The 21,613-nt window shown below is 35.5% G+C and overlaps 1 protein-coding gene across 1 annotated transcript in view; it reads right to left on the bottom strand.

The window, feature by feature from the left end:
- The window catches only part of LOC136827769 (uncharacterized), an 8,596-nt gene extending 595 nt beyond the window's left edge, over positions 1-8,001 (bottom strand). Inside the window, exon 1 of the mRNA XM_067085229.1 lies at positions 7,727-8,001. Coding sequence (XP_066941330.1) covers positions 7,727-8,001 — 275 coding nt within the window. The remainder of the gene's footprint in view (positions 1-7,726) is intronic.
- Positions 8,002-21,613: the final 13,612 nt, after the last annotated feature.

Below are 21,613 nucleotides of genomic sequence, written 5' to 3'. Positions count from 1 at the left end.
GAAGCGTTTCTTTTGGAAGAACTATTTCATATGTCAAAAGAAGCCTTTTCAAAAACAGGGAAAAAATCCGTTATGAATAGAAAGGTCTTTATATAACGAGTACTCTGTCTTACGGCAAGCGATGGGGTTAAATGATTGACAGCAGGTTACAGAGGACGAAGGAAGAAAAAAAAAAAAGAAATAAATACGTATAGCGTGTTTGGAGAAGAAACTCTACGAACGAAACACTTAACTAAAATATCAGGTCAAGTGAACTGGACATTCGTACCTACACGAGCAAAGAGGTACTGAGCATTTTACACAAAGAAAGTCAGCAAGAGAATTTTACGAAATTATAGCATGTGAACTCTTTACGAAGATAAAACATAAAGTAAGACTTCTTAAACAAAAAAGTAAAAAAAAAAAAAAAAAAAAATCCGTTAACGCGTGATTTAAACCGGAAGAGCTTAACCAAGCATAACATAACGTGTCCAATTACAGACGAACGTGCTTGGGGTTAAATAGCCTTCAGGCAGACAAGGTCTCGCAGGTATAGTAAGTAACCTTGACTGGAAGTGACCTACCGTCTGGAAAGCGCACGTCCACGCCAGAGACCCGGGCAGGCGCGTGCGCAGTTAAAAGACGCGGTGATTGGCGTGTACGGTAATTTGAGAAAATCACGAAGCATTGACACGTCTCTCGAGCCGTACCTTAGAAAGGATTTTAATTAAAGGATTAAAGGTCAGGTGGAAAAGTGCAAGTTAATGGAATAGGAATCCAAATCCTAATTCCTTTATTATTAATTCAATGGTGGAAAAATATAAAAAAGTAAATATTGTTGATTATCAAGAATAAAATGACTGAGAAAGAAGCAACCGCTGTTTCCAACTTACTGCCATTCCAAAAAAAATAATAAATAAAAATGAATTATGTATCTGACAAACACGCTGACTCAGCGAATTTGCAAGCAATTGCAGGAAGCTTTCAATAGACCCAGGTACGTTAAGTAAGGACGGCGACTTGTGCACATCACGCTTCATTGGTCTAACCACGAAGACATGGCGCGACTAACTCCGACATAATCACTTCAAACGAGATATTCGCTGTCAGCGAGACTCCAGATAGTTTCTATGCGTTCTTTCCTCTATTATTTGTGATTTATTTTATCTATTATTCAATGGAATAAAGATGACCACGATACTTTTATATCTTTTTTCTATTCCTCTGTTTTCCAAGATTGAAAGCTGAATGTTTTCGAAGATTCCCTCGCTAAGATAGGAATGCTCTTCCTGACATGAATATATTTGCAAATACACAAATTTTCTGATCAAATGACATGCAACTAAATTATTCTGTATATATAATATCAATATGATATATATATATATATATATATATATATAAATATATATATATATATATATATATATATATATATATATATATATATATATATATATATATATATATATACACACACACACACACACACACACAAACACCTGTATATCTTTGTAATGCAACAATAAATTCGTTAGGCTTCATACAAGGGACGATTGAAACTCTGAGGTAAACAGACCTAAAAATACAAAATGCAATTCACTTATTAATATTATTCGTGACGACAAACGAAAATACGATGCGTAATGAGAAAATTTTCCCTAAGTGTTTCCATGACAATGCAATAAAAGACTAACTGCAACTCATCTTCAACTTAAGAGTCGTAGACCCTTTCTGGTTACCTCTTAAAATGGCCTCCTTTGGATTATAACAAGGTAATAGGATGGTTAAAAGAGAGGGAATGAATAAAAGGTATAAGCAAATTGGACAAAACAAAAAATATCTATATATTATTGGATACCAACAGCAGAACCAAATGCTTCAGCCTACCTTAAAATCGTATAACAGAAAATGGGAAAGGCTAGACAGCAAAACTCTACGGGAATACACTGCCATGAGTCGTGCCTCCGGAATTCTAGTTAGCAATATTAAAGCCAAAAATGACGGTTATATAAGAGAGCATCCAGACATCTCTTGATAAGTAAGCTTGGCACCGGATTGAACGACGGCAAATCTAATTGTTGAATGTATTACATGTACTGTAGACTATTGTGGTTACACAGAAAATGGCTGGTTACAAAATGTGTTTTTATTATTCTCATTATTATTGTTACGAAAACAGTGGAAAACAGAGCTAAAAGTATAACGAATAAGTAATGATCAAACAAAGATGAATTAACAAACAGATACGTAATGCACAAATACTTTAAAAAACTACTTATGTAAAAAAATAAGGTAACGCTGAAGAGCAGTTTTATGACTTCTCAGAGAAAGTCCAATAACTATACTGTGATTTTCCTAAATTGCTTCGATAATAAATGATTTATCACACGATTACAGCAGTCTCTAAGACCTAAATTGATATTGCAAGTGGCTTCGATATGGAATATTAGAAAAATGAGTTTCATCAGTAATTACTCGGGCCACGCTGACTCGCCACATAATCTTCGCAACTGCGTTTGAGGAAAAACAATTTTCAACTTTCTCCGGATTCTTCGCTTTATTCTTTCATTTTTAATAAAGACCAACGCTAAGGAACGTCATGCACATTATGCGAACACAGAAGGAGGTAAACTATTCCCGATCACAGACGCAGTGAAAGACGTTGATACTAATTTCAATAATACTGATTAAGATGATGATTGTCACGAATGCAAAATAAAAACTTGCAACTCTCTAGTGACATCGGATCTACAGCAGCCTCATCAACAAATAAAAAAAAATCCTTATATTATACAAGAATTTTGCTACTAACGTCATCCTAATAAGCAGTTCTTGGATATTTGCATTAACAGACCTAATTTAGGAATCTAGCGTGTAAGGCAATGGGTCACTTCGAGACCAGAGAGGTCAGCAAGGGAGCGAGTGTACTCAGATGATAAACTTTGTAAATATCTGGCCAAGAAAATAAACTATTTTCATCTACACTTATTAAAAATATTACCTAAATGAAAAATATCAAAGAAGAAAATAACTTTAAAATATAAACAGAACGACATAAGATACACTGATAAAGAAATCCATTAATTTGGAAATAATACTGAAATTTTCCTCGTAAAAATTCGCTAATGAATTACGTAAGGCCAAGTACGCAACCCGGACCTTGCCGAGTCCTCGTCTCAAAACGAGTTAAGTACGGGTCACAAATCGGCGCCGAGACGCCAATCGTCCAATTTACGTCCAGCCAGTCGATCAAGGACGCTGAGGCAGTGTCATTCCTTCAGAGAGGACTTTTGGCCTTCGATTCACTAGAGGATCCATAGAAATTTCATTGGGGGGCCGGCCTCACCAATTTTCATATTATACAGTACATACATACATACACACACATATATAGTTCTATAATAGATTTTATTATTTTTTCCTATTTTTATATTTCTCATTTATATATTATCTAAAACTTCAATATTATTATTTTGTCATTATTTTTTCATGGGGGTGGCACCAATTTTCATATTATACAGTACATACACACACACACACATATATATATCATTATTTTTCATGGGGGGGGCTCTTGCCCAGGTGGCCCCCACCCCCTGGATCCGGTAATGCTTCGATTCAAGAAAAATGAAGGTGGCAGATTTACATGTTTTAAATATCGTCTACTTGACCTATCATGTGGCGACAGAAATGAATAGAACATTGGGAATTATGTACAGATCAAGCAGTAGGTGTAGATGCCAACAATGCCAAAAACGTTCACAAAATTATAGAGGCATTACACAAACGTGTTTCGGCGCACTCATCTAGTTAATGGAGGGCATGGTTGAAAAATAATGGATTACAATAAATTTCAAGATGGCATGAAAACAAGAGACTTTTCCAGGAGCACGTATGTTCAGGTGCCAGAAGTACGATAATTGTGGGAAAGAGCGAGAGTGCGAGACAGAGAGACGTACTGATGGATTGAAAAAGTTTCAAAATGTTGCATTAAAACGAAGGTTCTGGAACAGCAAGTACAAATTGAAAGTCAAAATCTTGATACTGAATCAGCAATGTTTCCTGAATAACAAGGGGGTGGCCTTAAGTGACAGAGTAAGGTCAGTAAGTTACTTGTGTGATTAATACCTCTTTCAACTCAGTTTGTAAATTGAATTAAATGAACTAAAATTTCCACTGATTCACACATTATGTAGCGTATGCGAGCTATTATATTTACATGTAATTTTTAAAAAATTATACTTCGTAACAGAATTAGTATTTATATTAATCTCTTTTTTTATATTTCTGCCTACTTCATTAAACATTAATTATCTAAAAACACTATCAAGTATCTCTATTTTTCACGTTCACTTCATCCCTCGTGTTGCACAGTTTTAAATGAGCTAGTTCCTTTATTCAAATGTGCTTTTCATACCTCCCAACATATTTTCTGACATTCTTGCCCAGTCTCTTCAAAAAATTATTTCAATCACTGAACACAGGAACATTTCAACAACTTTCAAATGATTCACAAATGTAAACATGTTATTTAGAAACGCATACTTCAGCAGAATATTTTTGGGCGTCGTCAAGATAAGCCTAAAGCCCCGTCCATCTCATTTTACATATAATTATGCTGTCCGGACAAGCATGTGATACCGGCTATCCACAACCCCTGCTACTCCAAACCGGCTATCCACAACCCCGGCTATTATTATCAATTATTATATATTATATATTCTTTAGGGGGCTCAGAAGGAGCAACCAACACTCTCTCCCCCCTCACCCCCACCTCCCTTCAACGCCCTCCCGGGCCAGGTAGGACACTATGCCGCATGTCAAGGTAGGTTACGATATATTACGCTCTTACTTGACAAACAGTTCCCGATTAATTGCCTAAAGATACATCACCGATTCTTTTTGCAGCTAATTATATCATACCAATAAACTTGACAAACAAAAAGTAATGCTAACGACAGTTACAATAACACAAAATTTAAATATAAAAAGGCCATAAGTAACGCTAACGACAGTTACAATAACACAAAATTTAAATATAAAAAGGCCATTTCACGTACAAAATGCCCCGTGAAAGATTCTTGCTTCTTTCCACTGTAGATCGACATAAAAATAAATTAAAATGGTTGAATTCAATAATGTTTCTAGGCTTCACTAGGTCGGTTGTATCTCCACCTTTACATTCTAAGACATAAGCCATATCTTTGATCCATGGAGCAGCCAAAATCTCCCCTCCCCCTTTTTCTTTTGAGGTAGAAAAACACTTTCTCTTCTGTGAATGGTGTCCTGTTGTGATCATATTTTTATGTTCTTCTGCTATTTATTCTCCATTAGTCATTGCGTCTGATTTATCTACCTGTCTTACTGTTTCCATTATTTATTTCAAGCCTCGTTTTTTTCGTAATTTCTGGCAAGAAAAACGCATTGTCACTGATTATAATGACAATGAATCATACAATGTGTAAGTGTAGTGTCACATCAAGACGGGGCCAGACGACCATGTTTTCTGCTAGTTTTTTTAGCGTTTCGCCCCCAAACTTGGCGCCATGTACATAACTGATGGCAATACTGAAGTGGTTTATGGTCACTGAGGACGCGCGTGACTTCCCTTTTTCCATCAAAATTGACCACTAGGCGAGGATTTTAGGGGCGAGATGCCAAAAGACGCGAGAAGTGAAGGTCACGGACACAGGGCTATTATGAAAGGACTAAATCCTCTGACTCCACATCTCACCTTGGTATGTTATCATCTTCCTACTTCAAGATCCAAATCCACATTAGCTTCCAGATCTACGTCTATCTCAAATAAATAAATACATTATATATATATATATATATATATATATATATATATATATATATATATATATATATATATACTATATATATATATATATATATATAATCAGGAAACACTCGGAAAAGCACACCTCTGTCAGTGGTAAATCTTATAGGATGAAGAATGACATAAACCCTTATCCTTTTGTTTACAAAATTATGTATTATGTAGGGATGCTGGGTTTAAATTTCTCATTGTTGTACAGGTAATCAGTGCATCTGTCGCCACAACTCGCTGATTCATTTTATTTTATTGAAATCCATCAATGACGTTTTGGAATGAATGTTGATGGGCAGAAAAATACATAACTTCCTACCGACTTTTCAGAATTAAATACACTCCATCTCATTCCATACTTCACCTTACATAAACCGTGACTGAAATCAAAGGGAAAAATCCTTGATTTATATATAATGACACGATCTCTTTCTCCTCCCCCGCCTCACTTTTCTTGTGTCATTAACACGCACTCAACAACATTTGCTTAAAACTAAATGAAACAAGTAAAAAATGCGTCGGGGATTCTCAGGGAATCCAGTATTCTGTACATCGTACAATCAAGGCCACCAAAAATAGATCTATCTTTCGGTGGTCTCGGTATGATGCTGTATGAGCTGCGGCCCATGAATCTTTAACCACAGCCCGGTGGTGGCCTGCTCTATATCGTTGCCGGATGCGCGATTATGGCTAACTTTAACCTTAAATTAAATAAAAACTACTGAGGCTAGAGGGCTGCAATTTGGTGTTTGATGATTGGAGGGTGGATGATCAACATACCAATTTGCAGCCCTCTGGCCTCAGTAGTTTTTAAGATCTGAGGGCGGACAGAAAAAAAGTGCGGACGGACGGACAATAGTTTTCTTTTACAGAAAACTAAAGATCAGAATCTGAACCCGGATCGAGTTTCGAATCCGGACTCAGTGCAAAATCATATAATTTTTTTTTCATAGCTCACCCCATCCCACCCACCCACCCACCCACCCCCATAATTTAACAGAAATGAAATGAATGCCAATAGCAGAGAGCTCTTCCTGGCTCATGGCCCACAGCAAAATATATAGCCTTTAATTTTGCTCGTGAGAAAATAATCTTTTCTCTTATCATGCGCTGATAGAACAATCGATCATGCATCTGTCAGAAGTAATTAATGGGTAGCTCTGGGAACGACAGATTGCCACATTCAGAAAAGTCGCAGCTGTCAGAGCCGCTGAAGGAAAGGCAGCCTTGTAAAGCACAACAATTCCTCATTGCCATTTGCAGACCACGAGCTCCAGACAAATTTTGACTTCGTCCGTCCGAGGCATTCCTGTTTTAATGTGCGTCCTTCGCCATGTCCTCTGGTAGTCCTTTCATACGCAATCAAATTCTACATTAGGATGCTTTTATCTTCTGCCTTTGCTCCTTCTCTTCCTCCGGTCTTATCCCTCTCTTTCTTCTTCATAGATCGTTAGTTCTTGCTTTTTTTCTCTCTTGCGTTACACAAATTCTACATCGAATTCCACAATATCGGTCATTCCTTCTTCTCTTTCTTCTTTCATATGCAATGAAATTCTACATTAGGATGCTTTCATCACCTGCTTTTCCTCCTTCTCTTCCTCCATTCCTATTCCTCATTCTCTTCTCCCTTTCTCACCTTCCTTCTTCGTTATATATATATTTTTTTTTTTTTCTTTTTTTTCTCTTGTATTATACAAAATATACAACGAATTCTATAATACCTCTTCTCTTCTTCTCTTTCTTCTTTCTTACATAATAAAATTTTTCATTAGGATGCTTTTATTTTCTGCTTTTCCTTACTGCTACCCTCCGCTTTTATTCCTCATTCTCTTCTCCCTTCCTCACCTTCCTTCTTCATCTGTCCTTTGTGTGTGTTTTTTTTTTCGTGCATTATACAAATTCTACAACGAATTCCATAATCTTTGTCTTTCCTTCTTCTTCTTCTTCTTCTTCTTCTTCTTCTTCTTCTTCTTCTTCTTCTTCGCTTGGTGAACCTGTTCCCTTGTCGTCGTAGCCTTGAATCGAACCGAGGAGGGTCCTGGGCCATACCCAAAATAAAGCCAGCAGACCTTTGACCTGGGAATCCATGCGATAACCATTCTCGGTCTCGTCTTAAAAAGGGCTCGAAATTTCCTCTCCTGTATCCTGTTCAGTATGATGAGAATGCCTGTCATCATTCTCATCGTATCGAGAGTCTGATGAATGCGTTGGCGTCTTATTATAGCTTCTGATTACCAAGTGGAAAGAATAATATAATGTTTTATAATGCTCAGTTAATTTTGCCGAAGAACGGAAATATTCTTCTTCTTGGGATTTCTCCCATCTTCTTTTGATCTCTCCTGTTCGTCTAAACTTCCTTCTCGTCTGTTTATAGCTTCCTCTTATTCTGGCGTTCGGTTCCGGCTTGGGTAAAGGTATTTAGCTGCGCATTTAAGAGGAATTTGCTTCGAAAATTTTTTATACATTTATATATTCATACGCTCATGCTCTGAACGACACACAGACACGGATGTAGACATACATTTATACATACATACACATATACTTATATATGTGTGTATATATATATATAATATATATATATATATATATATATATATATATATATATATATATATATATATATATATATATATATATATATATATATATATATATAATAACTAAACATTCATAAGGGGAGAGAGAGAGAGAGAAAAGAGAGGTTTGCCTATTTATGTTAAATAAGTGTTTTTGTATCCAAAGAAACTTTTCTAACTATTCTGCAAATCATTCATGAAACCTGTCTCCATCATCACACTCCCATCCATTAAAATCGCACCTTGGGCATGTCCTTGGTATTAATTATCGCTTCTATCCGATACCCCGAATACTATTCTTCTATGCAACAAAAGGGTTCATTAAGCACTCTGGTCCCTCTATCGCCAACCCTGAAAAGAAGGGCTTAGGAGACAGAACCTGACATATGAGAAGAAATCTCCCTATAAGTACCTGCAGTGAGTAAATAAATAAGCACAAGAAACTTATATAAATGTTGTATATTATATATATATATATATATATATATATATATATATATATATATATATATATATATATATATGCAAAAATAAGTTCCGTTTTCTATTTAAATTAAGCTATGAATATATTGCATAATTAAATACGCATATATGTAAACACACATGCGTACGCATATTTTGAGCATCTGATAGACAAACACACTATATATATATATATATATATATATATATATATATATATATATATATATATATATATATATATATATTACATATATATATTTATATACAGTATATATATATATATATATATAAATAATGATAGTAAATTTGTATTCTTACACTGTACATATTTATATTGTTGCATAAATACCATAAGAGAGAGAGAGAGAGAGAGAGAGAGAGAGAGAGAGAGAGAGAGAGAGAGAGAGACATTAGACTGATTTCAGGAATACCTTTATTGATGACAAAAATGTTTTATTCGTTCATGGAATCTGAACTGAAAAAACTGAAACTAAAACTCAACTATGCTAGGTAAGAGTAGCTATGAATCTAATGCCCATTACACGAGATGCAAGCTCTTTATTATAATTAGCCATACGGAACAATAACTCATGCTTTCACTTGACCCCTTTCCTAATGTCATGTACGATAATGAACAGCTGGTGACTTTACACGACTAATCCTATCCATACTATTATACAGCACACACACACCACACACACATACATATATATATATATATATATATATATATATATATATATATATATATATATATATATATATATATATATATATAATATATATATATTTATATATATATATAATTCTGTATATATAGTATATATGTATATAATTCACATATATATATATCCTCTGTCCGTCAGGCACTGCAATAATTTCGATGACCCTGGCGTGAGACCAAGTTGCAACAAGTATTCATTGAGCACTGTACTTTGTCCCATCATATACTCTTGTTTGTCACCATTAGCATGCAGTCTCCAATCATTTTTTTTCTTTCTTGATCTTTTTGTCCTGTATTTCAAAGCATTCACTGAAGCATTAATTTCTTTACCATCTTCTATTCTCTCTACACATCCCGACCACCTCGGTCAGCTTTGCTGCATTTCTTTAGCATATGGAAAAATCTTTGCAGTACCTCTTATACCGTCTTTTCACAGGTTTCCATTATTCTCGTACTATCAATATTTCATGTTATATTTTCATGAATGATTTTCTCTCTTTCCTCGCCTTTCTCCGTCTCTCACTTGTCTTCCCCACGAATCTCGTGGGCAATTAGAACTGAACCCTGAAGTTTTTAATATATCCAGTATTTCCTTTAAACCAACAACTCCCTTCTCACGAAAAGCCAACTAGCATCAAACTTTACCTCCCAAGTAATGTAGGCGTGTTCAATAAGCCTTTTACTTCAAGTAATTACTGATTTATCCTACTACTCCATCACTCATCGGACATACTTGTCTCTCTTTCGACAAAATCTTCGAAAATTGCTTGCCTCTCCTAGATAAATTTTCCGTCTTTTATTTCTCCTCTCTTGCTTGCTTTGCTTACTTTGCCTGCTTGCTTTCACTTTCTTGGTTCTCAAAGAGGCTCTCGAAAGGCTGGGCAGCCCGTTCAAGTGTCCTCCTGGGCGCACGATTTTCTGTCTGCGTTGCATCATTTTCTTGTTTTTTTATCCTAACGGAATTAGATTTCTCGATACCTTTCACTTTTACATCACAGATTTTTACTTATATATCAAAGGATATTGTTTGCTCTTTGATGTGGATATTCGTAACCAACTGTACCGCAATTAGCCAATACTGAAACTAGGAAGCCTCATACCTATGTAATATTCGAAGCAATTCAATTCAGACATGGAAAATGTTTGCTGAATATACACTTGCATACGTTACGTCCTTTTATTCAGGATAAACACACAAAAAGGAAATGAGTGCTGTAATGTGCCTTTCATAAAACTAGGATTGGATTGTATTAATTTAGGCCAATGGCCAGGCGCTGGGACCTTTGAGGTCATTCAGCGCTAAAGGGAAATTGACAGTAAGAAGGTTTGCAAGGTGTAACAGGAGGAAAACCTCGCAGTTGCACTGTGGCAACAATTGTTAGGAGAGGGTGGTAAGTCATGTGGTAGAAAGAGAATATGAACGGAGGTACAGAAAAAGGAATGAAAGAGGTTGCAGACAGGGGCCGAAGAGACACTGTAATGAACCTCAAGTCATGCCTACGGTGCACCACGAGAGATGCACTGACGGCATAAATCCCCTACTATTTTTTTATAAAACTAGGGAACCCCATATCTGTATTATAGCTTCGAGGTTAAAATATCAGATAATGAAAATGTAAGTTGAACATCTGCACATATACGTGACGTCCTTTCGTTCGGGGCAAACACACAAGAAGTGAAAGGAAGTGAAATACACGATGAATAAGGTGTGAGTAGCAAATCGGCTATTCAAAAGTGCCCGAGTATCGAAAGGCGTGAATGAGAAGGCATTTCTGAAAGATAAAGAGGATTCGTGTCTTTGTCTGCGTGGATTCAAGCAAAGATGACGGGATTTCGACCTGATTTTGAAACGATTTATGACCCGTTGTATATGTCCGAGTACTACGCAACATAAGTGTGTAGTATGAAGCATATAATGCACATCCATCTATGTGTATATAAACATATATATATACATATATATATACAAACATATATATATATATATATATATATATATATATATATATATATATATATATATATACATATGATAATCTTGTCACTATTTCTCTCGTGACTTCTGTTTAATGTACAAATATCAAAACCAAAACATCCCCAATTACCGAATTTACGTTACTTTTTGGTAACTTACACCCAAAGGAAATTATTTATTAAAAAGCGTAATTACCCCGCCCAGGTTTCGAACCTACGCCTTTTGGCACTTGGCATCAAAACTCCAAAAGGCATGGGTTCCTATCCTGGTTATGGAACATGTACTTATATATATAATTCACTTCCGGTGTTAGTTATTCCCAACATAAACTGAATTCTAATGTTATGATACGTGTGGCTCTGTGTGTTGCTTTTTCCAGGTGTGTATATGTATTATGTATATATGTAAGAGAGCATATTGTATATATATATAATATAGAGTATGCTTATATATATATATATATATATATATATATATATATATATATATATATATATATATATATATATATATATATATATATATATATATGAGCATATACTCATTGTCTCCAACTTGCTGTGTACTCAGTATAAGAGCCTCTGCCAAATGCCGCAGTCTAACCATCTGTAAAAATATCACCACAAGATTCAGCGGTGCGCTCTCCCAAGAAAATGTCACAAGATTTCTGTATTTCAAGCAAATTCTCTGTACGTCCCCCATTCACAATTTAAACTTTAAGTATGGTATGATCATGATTTATTTCGTCGAAACAGCTTGGTTCAGAATGTTGATGGTTATCATAACTATAACGTAATTTAGTCCTTCTGTTTATACATACACATTATTATATATATATATATATATATATATATATATATATATATATATATATATATATATATATATATATATATATATATAAATATATATATTACATATATATGCGTATATTATATATATACATATAAGTATACATTTTATATATATATATACATATATTATAATGTATGTACATACATCTGACATACTGTGTTTACGTATTAACATCTGTGCATTTATACACACACACCTCAGACACGTTACTTACGTAACAGCGACTACGTTGCTGAAGAGAGCTTACACAAGACCTGAAGTACAACCTAATCAAGAAACAAAAATTACAACCTACGAAGTGACGAAAAAAATGTCTCTCTTTCTCTCTCTCTCTCTCTCTCTCTCACCCTGGAGGAGGAGCTTAATGCTTCCTGCTTCTCCTTTCGGGTGAAATGTTTCACCCAGCCGGCCTAATGGGTGTGTTAATCCTCTTCAGGGCGACTGACGCTGTTTAATGACGGTAAATGTGAATATTTTTTTAAAAATGTTTTCCGTCGTGAGTTTAAACTTTTTTTTTTTGAGAAATTTTTTTCACATTGCGATACTTTTTGTTGAAGATATGGGAACACATGAGTGAAATGCATTATTTACGCCTGTCTACCATTTTCTCCGTCTGTCAGTCGGTCTGTCGTTGAATAAAAAGAAGTGAAATGGAATAAAAGAAAAAGTCATTTTTTCTCTGCATCGCAACCGGGATCTCCTGCATAATATTTTCGTGTTCACCAAGAATATGTTGAAGATAGTCCCTCCCTCTCTCTCTCTCTCTCTCTCTCTCTCTCTCTCTCTCTCTCTCTCTCTCTCTCTCTTTATCCAGGTACACACACTCACACCTGTAGACTACTCGACCACTCCTTTATTAGCTTTCAATGCCTCTCCGTCATTCTTTTTTTTTTCAGTATGTTACCTCGGCAGTCATCGTCCATTTATTTATAATCGCTTATCTCTTATGACATTTGGTACAAGGAATGTGCAGTTTCATTCCTCTTACAAAGAACAATTTAATTTATTTGTTTGTGATTACATGTGTGTGTGTGTGTGTGTGTGTGTGTGGTCACTTGAAGAATTTTATATTTTTGTTTTAAGGTGCCATTAAAAAATCTTAAGTCATCAAATGAGAAAAGTAAAAAGTGACAGTAATTTCATAATAATAATAATAATAATAATAATAATAATAATAATAATAATAATAATAATAATATTATAATTAGCCTTTGAATATTAACAACACTGATTTAGGCGTTATGACGATAATCTCTGGACCTGACCTACGCTAGATATTTGTCACTTCCATATTTGTGTTCCCGAAGTTAATTTTTTTTTAGAAAGTACAATGAATAGGAAACGGGAACATGAATAATGTACAGTATGTTCACGAGTGCTTAAATAAATACACAGAAATATACTATACAGAAATGTAAAGGGATATGAGAGAATATATATATATATATATGTATATAATATATATATAAATATACATATATAATACATATGTATGTATATTATATATTTATATATATACATATAATACATATACTATATTTATATGTATAATATATATATAATACATATATTTATATAAATACACACACACATGTGTGTGTGTGTTTGGGAGTTCGTGCATTAATAACATTAATATACACCCAGCGAAAAGGCTATCAACACAACGCTTCATTAAGACGAATTTACCATTAACAACAACAATAAGTCTCTGCCACCAAAGAGGGTTGATGGTTCCCATTAAGATGCCCATCCCATGATGTCACCCAAGATGGGAGGGAAGGGTATAGTACCCGAATGGAATTCAAGATTACGTAACTGAAAGAGTAACTAACCCCAGATAAGTACAATGAAAAAACTATTAGGCACAGGCTTGTACAAGGTAATGAAAGGTACAATAATTGTTTTGGAGGGGACATGTAGAACATAAATCTCTCTCTCTCTCTGTCTCTCTCTCTCTCTCGATCCTTCCATCTACCTATCAAACAGCCATATTCTTTCCGTCCTCTCTCTCTCTCTCTCTCTCTCTCTCTCTCTCTCTCTCTCTCTCTCTCTCTATCAAACAGCCATATTCTTTCCGTCCTCTCTCTCTCTCTCTATCAAACAGCCATATTCTTTCCGTCCTCTCTCTCTCTCTCTCTCTCTCTATCAAACAGCCATATTCTTCCGTCCTCAATCTCTCTCTCTCTCTCTCTCCATCTACCTATCAAACAGCCATATTCTTTCCTTCCTCAATCAACTCAGATGAGATGATCAGAAAGTAAGCAAGAAGTAGAAGAAGCGAAAATCTTAATAAAACCTAAGAAGAATTGACTAGAGAACTTCGTTTGAACAGGAAACCGGCTTACAATAGACAACCGAACATATTTATCTATTATTACCTAACAGAGATACCTGCAAGCATACCCGCATAACAAAAGCACAGCTTGCAAGCAACTGCATCCTCGGGTTTTATTCATTCTGCCTGCACAAACGCGATACTGCCCTTCCGAAGGTATTTCTTGTGCAATAAACACAATGCGATCTCTGTGAGATGTCATCTAAAAAAGATTCCTCGTCGCACGGATGTACCAACAAAATGGGAATATGTAAATAAACTCATTCCTTATTCATGCTTCTTCTGTCGTATCGTTTTAGGAGATCTTCCAAGGGAGACGTTTCCTAGGGGTGCATCTTTTGGTGCGTTCGTACGTCGCTGGTTTAAAAATAGATATGGAAATGTGAGATCATCTCATGAGTCAGTTAGAAATATACTCATGTCACTGTTTATATTTCAAATAGTCGTGCAGAGAAAATAATCATATTCAGACGACAATACAAAATGAAGACGAGTGGGTTGTGAGAAATGTTTGGCTTACCGAAACCAGCTTAGGATTGCGAGTCATCGTTTTTCAACATCTTCAAACCATTATTTGATCGAAACGGTAATTTCTGACACATTGTGCAGAAGACACATTTCACTAATTTTGGGTAATATAGTGCATTGTCAAATGGTGTTAGTTATATGTTTACCTTTGACTTTTAAAGGCAAAGTCGCATGAGTCAGTAGGCCTAAACTACGCAATCGAACGTCCGCTATCCCTCATAGACAGGAAAGGTGGGGGCGGAAATGGGAGGCCAGGAAAGTGGGTTGAGGGGGATGGAGGGGAAGGGGGATGGGGATAGCGACGTTCGAATGCATAGTTTAAGGATGCTGGCAACACCATGTAAGTCAAGAGTAAACACCTTAATCTAAAAACCATTTGACAATGCACCATATTGATCAAAATTAGCGGGAGGTGTCTAGTCACTGTGTCAAAGTACCATTTCGATCAGATAACTAGTTCGAAAGATATTTGAGAAAAACGATGACTCGCGGTCCCAGAAATGGATAGTAGGTTCCTTTGTAATTAGATGCCTTTATTAGTTCTTGGAGTGTGAAATTTCGTAGGCACGTCATGGAGATCTACGTTACATCACGGCTAGGAATAAATGAAAATGCATTTCGAACGCAACATCATTAGACAGTATTTACTTCCAATTTTTTGGAAGAAAACTCTAAATAAAATTATCAGAAGCATGAATTCAGAACTTCCTTGCAAGAGGCTGATCTCATCAGTGGTGATTTGGGAGAACATGACGTCATTTACTGCAAACTAATTTTCATCTTGAATGATGAAGATAATGCTGAGTAGGCATCTTACCCAGTAAATATCCTTCTTTTCCTTGTATTCGAAAAAGTACCATCCACTCCTCCACGTACTAGTGCAATATGAAACTCTGACTGCAAAAAAATGAATTGTCCCATCCCGAAGACAGAATTAATACCGAGACTAAAGAAGGATAATCATATACATGTAAAGATGTAGAAGCAGGAATGAGAGTTAAAACTCAGGAATAACCAGAAACCCACAACTGAGTGCTGCACCCACATGCCCTTGCGTCACGAAATCATATCAATTCTTCACGACATACCAACTTCAAAATATCTTCCAGTTAAAAAAAAAAATCACCTGTATCTAAAATCCTTTAAAAAATCGCTATCGATGCGAAAATCTGATTATCTGTTCTCAGGCGTGTCATCTATTCATCTACAAAACTCAAATGAAATCCATTAATAACTTCTGGAGATATCCTCCACTCCAACAATTCCTGGTTCTTCGTCCGGCTTAATCTAAACAAACTAACGAAATGAGATGGATGCAGAACTGGACGAGTATCCGTAAGAAGACACAACTGATCTTGAGATCGTTGCATTTGTGGATGACTTTTCCACTCGAGTTTTAATTAAAATTTCACAGAAGGGTGGGCTAGGGGCCAAGAAAGCCTTTGGCGAAGGGCCGGATACCAGTGTGGACACGGAATTGAGATTCGGACTCAGATTGGCCCCTCACCAAAAACTTCCTCGGCCCATAGCCCGCCCCTCAGTGAAATTTAATTAGAATCTTAGAGGAAGACGGAGGGATACTCTCCACTGCTTGGGTAGATTAAGCTGTCTTCATGACAGTAAGGGTCCTTGCCCAAAGGCACACGGTAGGTGTGATAAGGTGTTGAAGGGATTAACAGGCCTGGTGTGGATCTTTTTACTCGGTCTACCCAAACGAGACATGCACTTCGAAATCAAGTGTTCTTTGGATTACCATTTCACAAAATTTTGATTCATTTCTAGGTGTTCGGAGCGAGGTACCTCCATTCTACATGCATGTATGAGAACCGTTGGTAAAAGGCTACATACAGACTTCATTAATCGAAGACTATCGTTGTTACACAAAGAAGTAAAGTAAATATAGGGAGACACTCTGCGTCTTATTACATAGGAATTATGTTGGGAGGATAATAGTCACCGATACGAAAAAAAAAAAAAAATTAAACTGCTATCGCGTGATAACCCGTATGTATGTGTAGTGGAACCATATTTTAACTGCTCCTAAACAGAAGATGAAAATAAGAAACTTAACAATCGCATTTCCTGGGTTTAATTGAAAACGAAGGAATGCCGAAACAAATACTTTTTTTCACAAGTTTTTCCTGAGAGACTGAAGAATTAAAAAAATTAGTTGATGTTAGTTATAAGACTTACAGCCTAGGACAAAGGACTATTTCTGTTCAATCGCATATTACGGATTCTTTAAGGAAATAAAAATACATTCTCAATGCCAAGCCCGGAAAAAACAAAAAAGGTAACTGAGGAGAAATACAATGAATTACAAAAAAATAATAATAATAATAATAATAACTCTGATAAAGCCTGGGATCCATAAAATGATCCTTTACTAATAAAGAAGTAAAATTTCACAAAAAGCAAATTTCAGTAAGAAATACTATAAAGAAAAACAAGAAAGCTGAATGTGTCTAGATCCCTTATAAAAATAATTTATCTACGAACATGAATTAAAAATTTTTATGCAAGAAAAGGATTTATTATCTTAACAAAAGAAAGAAAGAACGAAAAGGGAAATGAAATAAGCAGAGAGGAATTAAAACCTTCCTGCAAGAAAGGACTGAATGTAAGAGAGAGAGAGAGAGAGAGAGAGAGAGAAGGGACTGGTTCCCATATAACCATCCAACGTCCCATAAAACTGAATTTTAAATGTCGACTTCTCACATATCCGCTCTTGAATTTAAAACCTGTATAACAAAGCACTGAATGCATGACGTAACGGCTTAAGAAAAGGCATTAACTATCCTAGTGACATGAGAAGATATATGCAAAGATGAGAGAGAGAGAGAGAGAGAGAGAGAGAGAGAGAGAGAGAGAGAGAGAGAAACTAGTATGACTAGTGTGTAGGAAGGTTAAGCTCGGCTGCTAATAGCTCGACTGGACACGTGTGTTTTCTAGATTTTTTGTTCCTCCTCTGTCATTTTTTTGCTTCATTCTTCTTCTTGCGAATAGGATTCGGGATTTCTTCACCATATATAGCACTTTCACTCTCAACTTCAAAGTAATGCAGTCCAAGCCTCTTCACTACTTCCCTCTTCCTCAGTCTACCTTTCCCTCTAAATCATCAAACTTTTGCCTTAGTTATTTTCTTTCTGTTACAACATTTTTCCCAACTTCCTCACTCACTTCCTCGTCCTTCACCTCTCTCTCTCTCTTATATCTACAGCATGCCTATTGCAACTATACACGTGTGTAATTGAGCTCTCTCTCTCTCTCTCCTTAATATCCTACAACATGCTCATTTCAACTATACATGGTAGGTGCACTGAGCTTCCTTCTCCTCTTTCTTTATCTCTCCTTATACCTACAGCATGCCTGTTTCAACTATACTCTCCTTCCTTCCTTATACCTACAGCGTGCCTGTTTCAACTATTCCAGCCTGTATCTCTCTCTCTCTCTCTCTCTTTTATACATACATCATGCTTATTTCTACTAATCACGGTATATTTGAGCTTGCTCTCTCTCTCTCTCTCTCTCTCTCCTTAAACATACAGCATGCAACCGAACTACTTGGTAAAATGAATAAAGCTTTTCCCCAAACCCCCTCCACTCCCCTCCCCTTCCTCAACCCATTCCCATTTGCTAAAATGAGGACGAGCTCTTTTTGAAGCATTGGGATGGTCCATGAGAATCTCTCGTCGCAGGTGTTGAAATACCAGGCGAAATTACTAAAATCAGTAGCGAGCCTGTGAACGTAATCTGGTAGCCGTTGGTTATCCAGAGAAGTCATTTACTTGGGAAAAGAAAAACTCGTCTGGAAAGACTTTACTTGTTACAGAAGCCATGCTTTTAAATTTAGGGAATGGAATGGAATACAGAGTTTAGGCCAAAGCCCAAGCACTGGGACCTTTGAGGTCATTCAGCGTTGAAGAGGAAATTGAGACTAGGTAGGTTTGAAAGGTGGGTGGAACAGGAGGAAAACCTCGCAGTTGCACTACGAAATAGGAGAGGGTGGATAGCAAGATGCAATACAATATGAATGGAGGTACAGTAAAAGGAATGAAAGGGGTTGCAGCTAGGGGCCGAAGAGACGCTTTAAAGAACCTTAAGTAATGCCTACAGTGTATCGCGTGAGGTTCACTGATGGCACTAGCCCCCTACGGGATTAAAATTTAGGGGATAAACGTGTTCTTTGCCTTCGACCTGGCGTTTCCAATTATACTTGTCTGTCCGTATATGAATAAATAAATTCACTTTTAATTCAAACATATCCGTATCAAATTCAGAACTTCTCGATTTAAAAAAAAACCCTGTTCATGGTAGGGACTAACCGGAGAATAGCTTACGAACTGCAACGGCGCCAGATTGCGTAAATGAATTATTCAATCAATCAATCGTGTCCTGCGTAAACATTACGCCCCCTTGTAATTTCCCGCATCCAGCCACCCCTCGTCTCTATTGGTTGGTTAGAACCCTGATGCCCACACCAAGCCTCCTAATCCCTTTCAATCCTTACCGCATTTACAGGATGCCTGACAGCAGTTGTTCTTAACCACGAGTGCTCGCACCCAAAGGGGGTGCGAGGATGCCTATGAATACAATTAAAGCAAAATATATTTCTATATATGCATGTTATTTTTTTCTGCAAAAAATAATAAAATAAAATAAAATAAAAAATAAAATAAAATAAAAATAAAATAAAATAAAATAAAAATAATAAAATAAAATAAAATAAAAAATAAAATAATAATGATAATAATATTAATTATTATTATTATTATTATTATTATTATTATTATTATTATTATTATTATTATTATTATTATTATTATTATTATTATTATTATCTTGTTACAGCAGTGCTCTCCTGGGATATAGATAAAAGACACCAAGATCCGATGTTATCATAAAAAAACCAGCAACAAAGTCATTATGTTTACTGTGCAGTACAGGCAAAATAATGAAATTTAATTTTTATTATTAAGTACTCTGGATTTTCGCCATGCAAAAAAATAGTAGGCTTTGCGAACGCAGAATAAAAAAAATCTGGTTTTGTTATTAATACCCATCAAATCAACTTTGTATTTTAGCTTTTTTTTTTTTATTTCAGCAATTCAGGGGGTGCAGATTTGAAAGGGGTGCATACATTGGAAAAGGTTAAGAAACACTGCGGCTTAGAGCAAGGGACAGTGTTGGCTTAAAGTTTTAAACCAACCTAGTCAAAACCAACCCACCAAAGGAGTCGTCGTGGGGAAGGTTTTTTTAAGTCATGTGACTGAAATTGCTCGGTTGACCCAGTGGAACTTTCGACGAGATTACAACTCTAATAACGAGATGTTATTATTCATTATCGCTTTTTAATAATAAGACGATATAAAAAGTGAAGTTTTTTGCACTCTACCTCATATCTGTAACAAATTCTAATGTAAACAGAACCTGCATAAAAGAAACTGATGCCGAGTTAAATTTGCACCACGAAACAAAAACGAAGATTTAATAATCTACTTCCAAATGTCATAAGTTTTATACTCTATTTTATAGACACATATATATACAGTATTTATATATATATATATATATATATATATGTATATGTGTATATATATATATATATATATATATATATATATATGTATATATATATATATATATATATATATATATATATATATATATATATATATATATATATATATATATATATATATATATATATATATATATATATAGTCTTGCAGAAACCTATTGATTTTGTCTTCTACTTTAAAACTGCTTGGTAATTTGGCAAACCTATTTCTTGAAATTTAGTGCTATCATTAAGAATCACGTTAATTTTTTTTTAACGTATCCGGACTTGTCCTGAATTACAGTTACTCACCCTTATCAGGCCTAGTAATAATGAGATCGTCCCTTTTGGCTAAGGCTTTAAGGGTTTCAAGGTCACTATTCCTAAAATGCATTATCAGATTCTATTTGTAGCTTCAAGAATGTCATGAAGTCACGGAAAACCGGAAAATGTTCATGCCATCATAAATGTCACTTTATTTTTAGTATAAAGCGTCATCTCCGGGACGTCAGCATTATTTAAAAGACTGAAGGAAATAACTTGATAACTGCGTCATTATCAATATAAATCAGCTGTAGATAAATAGAATTCTTACATTATACAGAAATAAGAATTATTTAATGCCAACCGACTAGTAAGCACGAACAAAATTATTCGTAGAAAACTAAAGACAATTTAGGAAATAGAGAACACGGTGTTTTTAGTGCTCAACCAATCGCGCGTCGGAGAATCCTGTCACGTGACGCAATCCCAGCCAATCGTGATACACAAATT

The sequence above is a fragment of the Macrobrachium rosenbergii genome, chromosome 42 (assembly GCF_040412425.1).
Source record: "Macrobrachium rosenbergii isolate ZJJX-2024 chromosome 42, ASM4041242v1, whole genome shotgun sequence".
Taxonomy (NCBI): domain Eukaryota; kingdom Metazoa; phylum Arthropoda; class Malacostraca; order Decapoda; family Palaemonidae; genus Macrobrachium; species Macrobrachium rosenbergii.
The sequence above is the reverse complement of the archived record's forward strand: the minus strand, read 5'-3'. Positions and strand labels throughout refer to the sequence as shown.